The 13,873-nt window shown below is 43.1% G+C and overlaps 1 protein-coding gene across 1 annotated transcript in view; it reads right to left on the reverse strand.

Moving 5' to 3' along the window:
- Positions 1-2,495: 2,495 nt before the first annotated feature.
- LOC116974687 (nectin-3-like) overlaps positions 2,496-13,873 on the reverse strand; it is a 30,800-nt gene continuing 19,422 nt past the window's right edge. Inside the window, exons 2-3 of the mRNA XM_033023406.1 lie at positions 11,333-11,683; positions 2,496-2,599 (exon numbers count right to left, since the gene is read on the reverse strand). Coding sequence (XP_032879297.1) covers positions 2,496-2,599; positions 11,333-11,683 — 455 coding nt within the window. The remainder of the gene's footprint in view (positions 2,600-11,332; positions 11,684-13,873) is intronic.

Genomic DNA, 13,873 nt, shown 5'->3' on the forward strand with positions numbered 1-13,873 from the left:
TGGAGGTTTTAAATATCAGGATTATTACCAAATGAGCATACAAATTGATGTGTTAGTGGCGGCGCCTAACGGCAGCGGCTCGACTACAGTCGTCTGTCTTTTTTTATTTTTGTCTTGTTAAATGTATGTCTTGAGTTAGTTTTTATTATTTTGTTTTAGCTTAGTATATGTGGGGGATGGTGGGGGGGCTGTGGGGGAAACCGTTTTAAATCTCTTCCCTGTGCGGGGACCCGACTATTCCCTGTCGGGTCTCGGATGTCGTTGGGCCTAACATCGTGGAGCCGGCGGCGACCTCCGGCCGGGGCTAACCTGAGGGCTCCAGTTGCAGAGCCTGCGGAACTGACATCGCGGAGATGGCCAACTTCGGAGCGGGAAGAGCTGTGGTGGCGTGGGGCTGCGACCCGACTTTGGGAGTTCGGAGGCACCAACCGCAGACCCGGTGGACGGGAACATCGGGAGCTCCAAGTCCCTGGTGGGAGACCACTTTTCCGAGCTCCGCAACGGCGACTTCTCCCACTGGAATCGCGGGTTTAAGGACATGGAGCCGGGGCCTAACATCGCCCGGCGTGGCTTAAACGGCCTCAGGACTTACCATCGCCCGCCAGGGGGCTTTAACATCGGAGCCCCAGTTCGCCTCGACACTGCAGTTGGACTGCTGGACCACGGGAGAAGGAACAAAGGGAAGAGATAAAGACTTTGCCTTCCATCACAGTGAGGAGTTGTTGGAGACTCACTGTGATGGATGTTTATGTAAACTGTGTTAAGTGTGGGTCTTGGATTGTTTTGTAATGTAAAAAAAAAAACTGTAGAAAATATATTTCGTTCAAACCTAGGTTTGAATGACAATAAATTGCATTCTATTCTATTCTATTCTATGTGCATAATCCTTGTATTCCATCCCTAGGGTGGCACGGTGGCGCAGCAGTAGAGTTACTGCCTTACAGCATCAGAGACCCAGGTTCGATCCTGACTACAGGTGATGTCTGTACAGAATTTGTAGGTTCCCCCTGTGACCGCATGGGTTTTCTCCAAGTTTTCCGTTTTCCTACTCCAAAGACGTACAGGTTTGCAGCTAAGTAGCTTTGGTAAAATTGGAAATTGCCCCTAGTATGTAGGATAGTGCTAGTGTATGAGTATCCTGGTCGGCGCAGACTCGGTGGGATGAAGGGCCGATTATGTGCTGTATCACTAAACTAAATTTCCAAAGTTGTTTCCATTTATTCCAATGATGCTGAACTTCAGTACTGGAATTTATGAAATGAATGTACACTTATCAATGTACAATGAGAACAAATTTCAAGGTGTTAATGCTCTTCTGCATAATTACAATAATTACATTTGTTAATAAATTATCGGATCTTCCAAGCGACCCAAATATTTGGATTATGTCCAAAAAGGCACATAAAAGTGATGTACTGCAAGATAACTGCATTAGTTTTCCTGAGAGAAAATTATATAGTCACAGTCATACATTGTGGAAACAGGCCCTTTGGCCCAACTGGCCCACACTGACCAACATGTCCCACCTACACTAGTCCCACATGCATCTGGCCCATATCCCTCTAAACCTGTCCTATCCATGTACCTGTCAAAATGTTTCTTAAACGTCGCGAATCAGAAGGATTTGAATTTTCTCTACGCAACAATTTGTGTGTGCATGTAAGTGCATTGGTGAGTGAATGCACACGCATGTATGTGAGCATGCATGTGTACGTGAGTGTGTATTTGTGCTTGTGTCTCCACATAATGTCAACATCAATGTAATATATTTTGTGAAGTCATATTTTTAGTTTAGTTTAGTTTAGTTTAGTTTAGTGATACAGCCTGCAAACAGGCCCTTCGGCCCACCGAGTCCACACCAACCAGCGATCCCTGCACATTAACATTATCCTACACACACTAGGGGCAATTTACGCTTATACCAAGCCAATTACCCTACAAACCTGTAACCTGTATGTCTTTGGAGTGTGGGAGGAAACTGAAGGTCTCGGAGAAAACGTACAAACTCCGTACAGACAAGCACCCGCAGTCAGGATTGAACCCAGGTCTCCGGTGCTGCAAGTGCTGTAAGACAGCAACTCTACCGCTGCGCCACCATGCCTTTCAGCATTTTTTCCAGCATTATTCGGTAGCCCAGGGATTATTATTTCTGGAGTAGACAATTTGAGCCATGCTTTAGTCCAGTTGGCATGGATGTCATCTGTCTGCCATGGGGAGTGGGTTTCGTGTACAAAAGTGTTACAATCATCCGAAAAATGTTTCAAACTTTGATTGACCAATTGTTGGCAATTAATCCAATACAATGCAACCTCAAATTAATCAAGGCTTAGCACACAGGAAAGGGTGCAGATTCGCACATTTGAAAAATTATTTTAATGTAAATTGATGAAAACTTTCAAAATTGAATATCTAGGCCACGTTACCAGGCTTAAGCATCCATAGTAGGAGGGTGCACTATATAACTAAGCAAATTGTGAGCTCATGAAATGAGCAAATCACATTATTTTATTGATGGTAAAAAGTAAAATACTTGCCAGTTGTAGTTTATTTGAAGTAAAATAAGTTAATTCCTCATAGATTTGTGGAGTTGTTGGTTGAACTGAAATATAAAAGTCCAAAATTAATATTTTTCAGGTTGATTTGTTGCTATTTTGCAGAACATAGAAATTACCTGGAATTGCAGAGCTCAAATATAACATTTTCCATTGCAATATACAAATTTCAAATGCTAAGTGTAGGAAGGAACTGCAGATACTGGTTTAAACCGAAGATAAACACAAAGAGCTGGAGGGACAGGCAGCATCTCCGGAGAGAAGGAATGGGTGACGTTTCGGGTCGAGACCCTTCTTCAGACAGAGTCAGAAGAGAATCATAAGGAAATGTAAGTGTGAAAATGAAACATCAAAGGGGGTGGAGATCAAGGAAAATGTAGAATAAAGGAGAAGGAATATAGTAGTAGGTAACATCAAAGCAGAACAAGATAAAATGTAATCAGGGACAGTCAGATTGGTCGGAGAACTGGGAAGGAGGATGGATGATGAGAAAGAGGGAAAGCAAGGCTTTCTTGAAGTTAGAGAAGTCAATATTCATACCGCTGAGGTGTAAGCTGGCCAGGTGAAATATGAGGTGCTAAGTCTGCTAGTAAACCTGAACAAAACTGGGGTAGAGGGAAAACATCAACAATTTCTGTTTGAAGATCCTTCACTGACAAAGGGTATTCAACCTGAAACATTATCTTTTTCCACCCTTTCGTTTTCCACAGTTGCTGCCTGACCTGTTGAGTCAAACACATTATCTGCTTTTGTATCTGATTTCTGGCACCAATAGTAATTTTGTCAATTTTTAGTCTATTCTTTGTTCTTTGATAAAGGCACATTCTGCAAGACTCTAGGTTAGTTGGGTCTGATTTTGAAAATTATTGGTTTGTTCAGTTGTTCAGATTCAGAAGATCAGATTACATTGCCATATACACCAGAATGCAATACATGGTTCACGTGGTTCGCGGTGTAAACAATTTGCATATAGCAGGGATAAATACAAAAATAAATATGACCATTAGTGCAAAACAGCAGAATAGTGCTATATTGTAGTGCAATCCAAAGTAGTGCAAAATTAATGTACATTAATTTAATAACCAAATGAGATAGAGTTAAGAATAGGGCAGCATGGTGGCATAGCAGGGCACTCCGGTTTCTTAATTTTTTTTCTTTATGTTTTAACTTTAGAGATACAGCACGGAAACAGGCCCTTCGGTCCATCGAGTCCCCGCCGACCAGCGATCCCCGCACATTTAACACTATCCTACACATACTAGGGACAATTTACATTTATACCAAGCCAATTAACTTACAAACCTGCAGATCTTTGTAGTGTGGGAGGAAACCGAAGATCTCGGAGAAAACCCCGCAGGTCACGGGGAGAACGTGCAAACTCCGTACAGACAGCACCCGTAGTCGGGATTGAACTCGGGTCTCTGGTGCTGCATTCGCTGTAAGACAGCAACTCTACTGCTGCACCACTGTGCCACCCACAAAGTTTGTATTTTCCCATCCCAATGTAACACCATTCTGTGGCGTCGGGGATAAGGGCAGGTTGGGCAGTGACCACACAGACAGTAGGGTGGACTACCCTCTAACTGAAGAAGTATCTTCTCACTGTGGCGCCACCTGGTGGTTAGGCCACTTACAATGCAAACCCTCGGCAGGCGGGGGTTGGGTTACATGACTGGGAAATGGTGGGAAGGAGTTGTCACAAGGTTTAGCGGTGTGCCCTAGTATAAGTATTGAGCCCCAGGTCAGCCTTCCCCCCATTCGCGTGTGTGTTGTTCTCGTTACTTCAGCAATAAAGATCTCTTTGATTCACCACGCGTGGCTTGTTTATTCGCCCGCCATATCGCCTCCTTTCTAAAAGAGTGTCCTTTAATTCTGAGTTTAGAATGACTGACTTTAGAAACATAGAAACATAGAAAATAAGTGCAGGAGTAGGCTATTCGGCCCTTCGAGCCTGCACCGCCATTCAATATGATGATGGCTGATCATCCAACTCAGTATCCTGTACCTGCTTTCTCTCCATACTCCCTGATCCCTTTAGCCACAAGGGCCACATCTAACTCCCTTAAATATAGCCAATGAACTGGCCTCAACTACATTCTGTGGCAGAGAATTCCAGAGATTCACCACAGTGTAAAAAATGTTTTCCTCATCTCAGTCCTAAAAGATTTCCCCATTATCCTTAAACTGTGACCCCTTGTTCTGGACTTCCCCAACATCGGGAACAATCTTCCTGCAACTAGCCTGTCCAACCCCTTAAGAATTTTATAAGTTTCTATAAGATCCCCCCTCAATGTTCTAAATTCTAGCGAATACAAGCCGAGTCTATCCAGTCTTTCTTCATATGAAAGTCCTGACATCCCAGGAATCAGTCTGGTGAACCTTCTCTGTACTCCCTCTGTCAGATTAGGAGACCAAAACTGTACACAATACTCCAGGTGTGGTCTCACGAAGACCCTTTACAACTGCAGTAGAACCTCCTGGTATTACTGACTTTATCTTGCAATAAACATTATTCCCTTATCATGTACCTGTACACTGTGTCTGGCTCGATTGTAATCATGTATTATCTATTTGCTGACTAGTTAGCACACAACAAAAGCTTTTCATTGCACCTCGGTACACATGATAATAAACTAAAATAACTAACTACCTAACTAACTAGCATAATGCTAATGTGGAAATTCAGGAAGGCGCGGCTAATTCTACCTATGACAATGGCACAAGGTCACTGTAAAATTAAGATCACCAATGGTCCATAAATCCAGCAATTAATCAAAGTTTGCTAACCCAGCCTGCCGTTAAAGAACCAAATAGTGTAATTATATGAGCCGTGAGAACAGAGAGACAGAAAACATGCATTTGCTGAAGTTAAGCTGTGTGCTTTCTTCTCTAAGTCACTGTGGTTTTTGACAACCCACATTTTCCTATATCCTATATAGATATAAACTGCAAATAGAAGCTGCTAGTTTAGAAACCATCACAAAAGGTTCTTCAGTCAAGTAAACAAACTTAAAATGGCAATTGATGGTCGAGGTTGTTCATACGTGACATTTCATATCAATGCAAGGTTGGTTTTAACAAAAGGGGCAAGGTGGCTAGGTTTTTTAGCTTAGTTTAGAGATACAGCGCGGAAACAGGCCCTTCAGTCACAAGGACCGCGCTGACCAGCGATCCCCGCTATCGCGGATCAACACGATCCTATACCCACTGGGGACAATTTTTACATTTACCAAGCCTATTAACCTACAAATCTGTACATCATTGGAGTGTGGGAGGAAACCGAAGATCTCGGAGAAAACCCACGCAGGTCACGAGGAGAACGCACAAACTCCGTTCAGACAGCACTCATAGTCGGGATCGAACCCGGGTCTCTGGCGCTGCATTCGCTGTAAGGCAGCAACACTACCACTGGGCCACCGTGCCACCCATGAAGTTTGTATTTTCCCATCCCAATGTAACAATGTGGTGTCGGGGATGAGGACAGGTTGGGCAGTGACCATGCAAACAATCACAGTAGGGTGAACTCACGTAATATATTTTGTTTACAGTGACAAGAAAATCCAGGGCGGCATGAGGTGCTGTCTCTTATCGTCAGGGTACATGTGGGGTGACACTGGCGACCTCGGGCTTGTCCCGGCAGCTCAGTCCTCATCTCGAAAGAGGAGGTTTGGCAATTTCCCTGCAGTTCACCCTAATCTAAGGGGGACGCTGGCGGGCTTCGGTTTATCCTGGCAACTCAGCTTTGGGCTTAAAGAGGCAATGTTGGCAGTCTCTGGATGATCCTGGTGGCTCAGTCTTTGCCACTGGGTGTTTGTGTGGGTACAGGCCCTCATTGTCCAGAGACACTGGCATCTTGGACCTGCCCCAGACACTGGGTTTTCATAAGTTCATAAAGTCAGAAATCATTGGAGCAGAATTAGGTCATGTAGAATCAGGTTTTTATTCATGCAGGATTGCTTGATTGTGCGTCTTTGCAAGAACGATAGCTTCTAGCATTTTTTGTGTATCAAAGTGTTTGGATGATTTCCTCGAGGTTTGTGTGGGATTATGGTTTACTCTTTGTTCAGATTTTAGAGTGAAAATGACATTGCATTTGAAATTTGTGAATGGTCTCTGAGTTTTCACATATAGCTTGAGGGGTGGCAATTTGTGAATTAATTTTGATTTACGTGTGAAGAGAAAATGCATGGTTGATGGGAAAAGGCTGTTATTAGTTAAATCTGCATTGAAAGATACAATAAATGAATACATTTGCAATATCTCTTGTGTCTGAAGAGGTAATGTTATATTTTATCCTTATATGTTAGAAGCTTTCTCTATGAAAATTAGCTCTTTATTCTAGTTTTTTCAGTTATTTGCAAAGGTTCTGAGGGAACAAAATTGCAAGCATGCAGTTTTGTTTAGCATTATTTGTGTTTTAGGTTTGATTTCTTTTTCGATTTCTTTCCTTTAGAATTGATTTCAAAGGGAGACCTGTATTCCACACCAGCCATGTGGATTCCAGATTAAGGTCCCTCATTTCTCCCTGTCTTTCTCCCGTCTATTCTGTCCACTAAACATTCTCTCAGCACCCTCCAAACCAACTTCCAGCCTCTCACCTGCCTGGGTCCTGCATCGGATCCCAACCCCCTGACAATCTAGTTTAAACCCAACACTTGGGTAACACTTGCGAGCCTACCTGCAACCCACCACTCCTGTACAGTTTGCCTCTGCCTTAGAAATGTGGGTTGTCACGATTCATTCCGAACAGCTCCATCACAGAGGACTCTGCAATTTACGGACTGTTCCCAGGGAAGCATTCAGAGACTGACATCGAGTGCTGCTGGAAGGTCATCAACTCGGTGAAAGACGCTCTTTGGTCTGCCCAAGCTTTGTTGACCTCCCATCGGAGTGGGATGTCTATCGGGGAATGTTGCCGACTGGCCGGCTGCAGGAGTACATGCTGAGGGACGCACTGAAGTTTGGTGCAGCCAACACCAAGGCTCTGTGGGGGAGGACCACAGTCTAGGGTCCTTCCGCTACTGGACGTGGGGGGCAGGGTGTGGTGGAGACGCCCTTTAAAATAAGGGAAGGGATTCCACGCCAGTGGGCCACATGAGTGGCAATGGTGGGAGAGAAATTTGTGTAATTTGAGTAAAGAGGTTTGAATGTATGTATAGCCTCCGAGAATGTCGGATGGAATTTTGTAAGGATCATGTATTGTACATATTTATTTCTCAAATAAAGTATATTTTGAAATGTTAAAAAAAATCTCCACTAGCTTCACGTTTCTACCCTTACTAGCACGTGGAACTGGAATCAAATTGTTGGCCTAGAATTCATACAGTTTAGTTTAGTTTAGTTTAGTTTAGTTTAGTTTAGTTTAGAGCTACAACGTGGAAACAGGCCCACCAAGTTCACACTGACCAGCGATCCCCGCACATTAACACTATCCTACACACACTAGGGACAGTTTACACATACACCAAGCCAATTAACCTACAAAACCGTCCGTCTTTGAAGTGTAGGAGGTATCTGAAGATCACAGAGAAAACACACGCGGTCACGGGGAGAATGTACAATCTCCATAGAGACAGCACCCATAGTCAGGATCGAACCAGGGCCTCCGGCGCTGCAAGTGCTGTAAGGCAGCAACTCTACCGCTGCACCACCGTGCCACCCTATGTGAGGTGTGAGCATGTGAGACATTGAGATTTATTGCGACCAAGCTTCCACCACTACCACGTCTCAATGCTCACTGGATGGCACTGGTGAAGAAGGGTGAGATTGTGGTTCACCATTAATCAAAGAGCTCCAAAACTACTCAGAAGTGCACAGCACAAAAGTAGGTGATATTTTGGAAAAATAGATTTGGTGAGAAAGGCCCAGGAAATAGATTAGGATAATATTGTATACATTAAGGACTTGAACTTTATTTTGTCTTCCATCACAGTGAGGAGTGTGTAGGAGTCACTGTGGTGGATGTTCATATTAAATTGTGTTTTTGAGTCTGTTGCTTTTAATTGTATGACTGACCTGGCCAGTGAAATTCCTCGTATGTTGCTAAACATACTTGGCGAATAAAATCTGATTCTGATTCTGATTCTAGAATTTTCAGTTATTGATTGTAATTGTTTTTTTATTTTTTCTTATTTTGACAAAATAGAAAAAAATGTAAAACATTGAAGATCTGCCAAGCAGGTAATAGATGAGTTGGACAGGCAGCAACTAACACCAGAAGGGTTGTAGATGGTGTTATTTAATATGGCGTATTTGTGTGTGGTTAAGAGCCATCAGGAAGGATTTATGCAGACATTTCTGGATATTATAAGAATAATTTATGAGGGTGTTGCCGGGACCTGAGGACATGAGCCATGGGGAGAGGTTGGTTGGGCAGGCTAGGACTTTATTCCTTGGAGCTCAGGAGAGTGAGGGGAGATGTTATAGATGTGTATAAGATCACTAAGGGAATAGATAGGGTGAATGCTCAGAATATTTTTGCCAGAGTTGGGAAATCAAGAACCAGAGAGGTTTACGATGAGAGGGGAAAGATTTAATAGGAACCCAGAGGGCAACCTTTTCACAGAGAGTAAGGTAGGTGTATGGACTGAGCTGCCAGAGGAGGTCGTTGAGGCAATTAATACAACAGCATTTAAAATACATTTGGACAGGTACGTATGTTTAGGTTTATGGGACATAGGCCAAGCATGGCCAGGTGGAACTAGTGTGGAGGAACCATCTTTGCAATTTGCTTGTAATATAAGTAATTTATGGGTCATGATAGAAGTGGGGAAAATCAGATTAATGTTTGATTATAAGCATACTTAGCTGTAGCAAAGCTAAATAGGCTGAGGGCATTAAAGCTGATCATAACATATGAGGAATCACTTTGCAACACTCATTTACAGAGCAAATGGCCAGAGAATGACTTTCTGAGCACAGGAAGTAAAGACCCAGCACTCAGAACAATGGAAATGAAACAAAGATCAAAGATTGCAATTAAATATGGGTTACTGGTGACTTATTGCAAAGGAAAAAATACATTTAGGAGTCCCTTGCACAACTTCCCAGTGTGAGCCAGTGCTATATGAGATTTTTTTTTAGTGCACTACCCTGATCTAAGCTGCAATTAAGAGAGCAACAGGGTCCCACAAGAAAGCCAGATTCAGGATGCAGGTTCAACACAACGATCCCTCCAACACTGATTAACTTTGATTAATCCCTACCTCTCCAAATGTTAATTAACCCTGGCGCTCAGAAATGTTTCTAATAACTTCCCCATCATTGACAACAGACTCAAAGGCTTGGCTTATCCTGCTGTCCTTCTTGAATAAGGGTACTGCATTTGCTGCATGTTTTCTGTGATCAGCACAATTACATAGGGTGGTACAGAAGGCTTATGTTATGACTTGCCTTCATTGCTCAGGGCAGGAAGTCATGATATACAGTAGCTCCATAAGACTTTGGTTAGGCTGCATTTGGAGTATTGCATGCAGTTTTGGTCGTCCCATTACAGGAAAGATTGGAGGCTTCGGAGAGGGTGCAGAGAAGGTTTACCAGAATGCTGCCTGGATCAGACAGTTTCAGCTATAGGGAGTCATAGCGTCATAGAGTGATACAGTATGGAAACAGGCCCTTCGGCCGAACTTGCCCACACTGGTCAATGTGTTCCAGCTACACTAGTCCCACCTGCTCAAGTTTGGTCCATATCCCTGCAAAACTGCCCTATCCATATACCTGTCTAACTGCTTTTCAAATGTTGGGATAGTCCTTACCTTAACTACCTCCTCTGGCAGCTTGTTCGTTCCATCACCACCCTCCCGGCCCTGACCACACTCATTGGCTCCAGCCCAGCCCCAGTCGCACTCAGCGTTGTGTGCACGGGGGTGGTGTGGGGGAGGGAGGGCCCCGCCTGCGGACTCAGCCCTGCCCGTGGACATAGCCCCTCCCCACGGACACAGCCCCTGCCCACTCTCTGCTCACTCCACTCCTTGAGTTATTCTCCTCGCTGCCTGTGATTGACAGCGGGTGCCGGAAGGGGCGTTGCCATCCCGGCGAATGACAGGAGAGAAGACCAATAACTTTTGTAATATTTCACCGGTCGGAACAAAACTTGATGCACTTGCAGCACAGGAGAATGGTGAGTAATGTGGCAAAAGGATCGTAGCGCTATTTGGTACCGTTTATGCGCAAATGTAAAAACAACGCAAATCGGAAGAGGACAAGATGAGAGTTTTAGTCAAGTATAGATGGGAGGCACAAATAGGGTAGATAGTCAGAACCTTTTTCCCTGGGTGGAAATGTCCAACACAAGCGAGCATAGCTATAAGATGAAAGGGAGAAAGTTTAACGGACAAGTCGCACCCTGGCTGCTCCCTCTTCTCCCTTCTTCCTTCTCCCATCAGGCAAAAGCTATAGAAGTGTGAAAATGCACATCACCAGATTCAGGGACTGTTTCTTCCCAGCTGTTATCAGGCAACTGAATCATCCTACCACAACCAGAAAGCAGTGCTGAACTACTATCTACCTCACTGGTGACCCTCGGACTATCATTGATCGGACTTTACTGGGCTTACCTTGCACTAAACATTATTCCCTCATCATGTATCTGTACACTGTAAATGGCTCGATTGTAATCATGTATTGTCTTTCTGTTGACTGGACGGCAGGCGACAAAAGTTTATCATTGTACCCCGGTACGTGTGACAATAAACTAAACTGAAACTGAACTGAACTGAACTATTTGTATTTAACAATCATTTGCTGGAATCTTTTCTGAGAAAAAGCAATTTGGACCTTACCTTTTTTGGCAACAGTGAGAACGATTGATGCCTTGAAACTTCCATCTGGAAAGGTGACGACTGAGCACGTGTACGTTCCAGAGGCAGACACTTGTACGTTCATGACAGAAATACTTGCCATTCCATCGGTTGGTGAGTGGGATTCAAAGTTAATGGAGTCCAGAAAGGAATGGATGCCATAAACTTTATTTGCAATTAACATAATTTGTGGGCCATTATTGGTTTCTTTTCCCCATTGGATTTGGACAACTGAAGAGTTCTCTTGTCCTGATAGAATGCATTTTAAAGTGACATTCTCACCGGGTGATGCAGCCACCTCTGCATCATACTCTATTCTGAGTCCATGCATAGCTGCAAAAAAAAAAAGCATATGATATTAGAGGTACAGAATTATGGAAGATATAACCAAAATAATTACAATGGTGTGTGCTGGAAAGAACTGCAGATGCTGGTTTAAATCGAAGATGGACACAAAATGCTGGAGTAACTCAATGGCACAGGCAGCATCTCTGGAGAGAAGGAATGTGTGACGTTTCGGGTCGAGTCCCTTCTTCAGACATAATAGAGATTTTCTTCTGAAATTATATGTCTTGAAAAGGTTGCAAAAGAACCCAGTTTGCAATCACTTTTTGAGTAAATGGCAGAAATTTACCAGCAGTGTTTGAAATTTGACATACTATTTGGAAATATTGAAGATGTGTTTAACTATCTACCAAAGACGTCACCCACCCCTTCTCTGCAGAGATGCTGCCTGTCCCGCTGAGATACTCCAGCATTTTGTGTCTATCCTCGGTTTACACCAGCATCTGCAGTTCCTTCCTATGCATTTTAGCTATCTACTATTTGTCTCAAAAAATCATTCCTCTAAATGTAGAAAAGATAATTCAACAACAATCTTTTGGTGGAGCTGTTCATTAAATCAAATGTTGACTAATATAGTTTGTGAGAAACAAAACAGACAAGAGTGATTTTTTGACTTGCCTACATTTCGTTTTTTTAATCATAAAATCACACAACATGGACCAGGCCCTTTGGCCCAAAATGTCTATGCTGACCAAGATGCCTCATTTGGCCATAACCCTCCAAATCTTTCCTGTTCACATACCTGTCCAAATGTATTTTAAATATTGTTATTGTAGCTGGCTCAACTATTTCCTCTGCAACTCATTGCATTTACTCACACCCTCAGTATGTAAAACTTGTCCCTCAGTGTGAAAACGCACACCTCCAGATTCAGGGACAGTTTATTCACAGCTGTTATCAGGCAACTGAACCATCCTACCACAACTAGAGAGCAGTTCTGAACTACTGTCTACCTCATTGAAGACCCTCGGACTATCTTAGATCGGACTTTACTGGGTTTATCTAGCACTAAACGTTATTCATGTCATTACCTTTGTCATGTACGTATCTCTACACTGTGAATGGCTCAATTGTAATCATGTATTGTCTTTCCCATGACTGGTTAGCACACAACAAAAGCTTTTCACTGTACTTCGATACATGTGACAATAAACTAAAATCAACTCGAGTATAGAATCAACTTGAGTATAGAAGTTGGGATGTAATGTTAAAATTGTACAAGGCATTGGTAAGGCCAATTCTGGAGTATGGTGTACAATTTTGGTCGCCAAATTATAGGAAAGATGTCAACAAAATAGAGAGAGTACAGAGGAGATTTACTAGAATGTTGCCTGGGTTTCAGCAGCTAAGATACAGAGAAAGGTTGAACAAGTTAGGTCTTTATTCTTTGGTGTGCAGAAGGTTAAGGGGGGACTCTATCGAGGTCTTTAAAATGATGAGATGGATAGACAGAGTTGACGTGGATAAGCTTTTTCCATTGAGAGTAGGGAAGTTTCAAACAAGAGGGCATGATTTGTGAATTAAGGGACAGAGGTTTAGGGGTAACATGAGGGGGAACTTTACTCAGAGACTGGTAGCTGTGTGGAATGAGCTTCCAGTGGAAGTGTGGAGGCAGGTTCGAATTTATCTTTTTTTAATTTATTTTTTATTTTTTTAAATCATTTAAAAATAAATTGGATAGGTATATGGACGGGAAAGGAATGTAGGGTTATGGTCTGTATGCAGGTAGATGGGACTAGGGGAGAGAAAGTGTTCGGCACGGACTAGAAGGGCCGAGATGGCCTGTTTCCGTGCTGTAATTGTTATATGGTTATATGGTTATACTCAACTCGGGTTCCTGTTAAGCCTTTCCCTCTCACATTAAACTTAAGGACTATTCATAATCATAATCGTAATTTATTAGCCAAGTATGTTTTGAAACATACGAGGAATTTGGTTTGCCATACAGTCATACCAAAAAAGCAACCACATAAAAATTTGACATAAACATCCACCACAGCGGCTCCTCCACATTCCCCACTGTGATGGAAGGCAATAAATTCTTATCTTCTTTCCCCAATTCCTTCTGCGGTCGGAGGCGTCAAACCCTGGCAAAGGGATCGCCCTCTCCAAGATGTTAAAGTCCGCAGGGTCCGTGGTTGTGGAGCTCTAGAAGACCCAAACAAGAGGCCGCCAACT

The sequence above is a fragment of the Amblyraja radiata genome, chromosome 6, assembly GCF_010909765.2.
Source record: "Amblyraja radiata isolate CabotCenter1 chromosome 6, sAmbRad1.1.pri, whole genome shotgun sequence".
Taxonomy (NCBI): Eukaryota; Metazoa; Chordata; class Chondrichthyes; order Rajiformes; family Rajidae; genus Amblyraja; species Amblyraja radiata.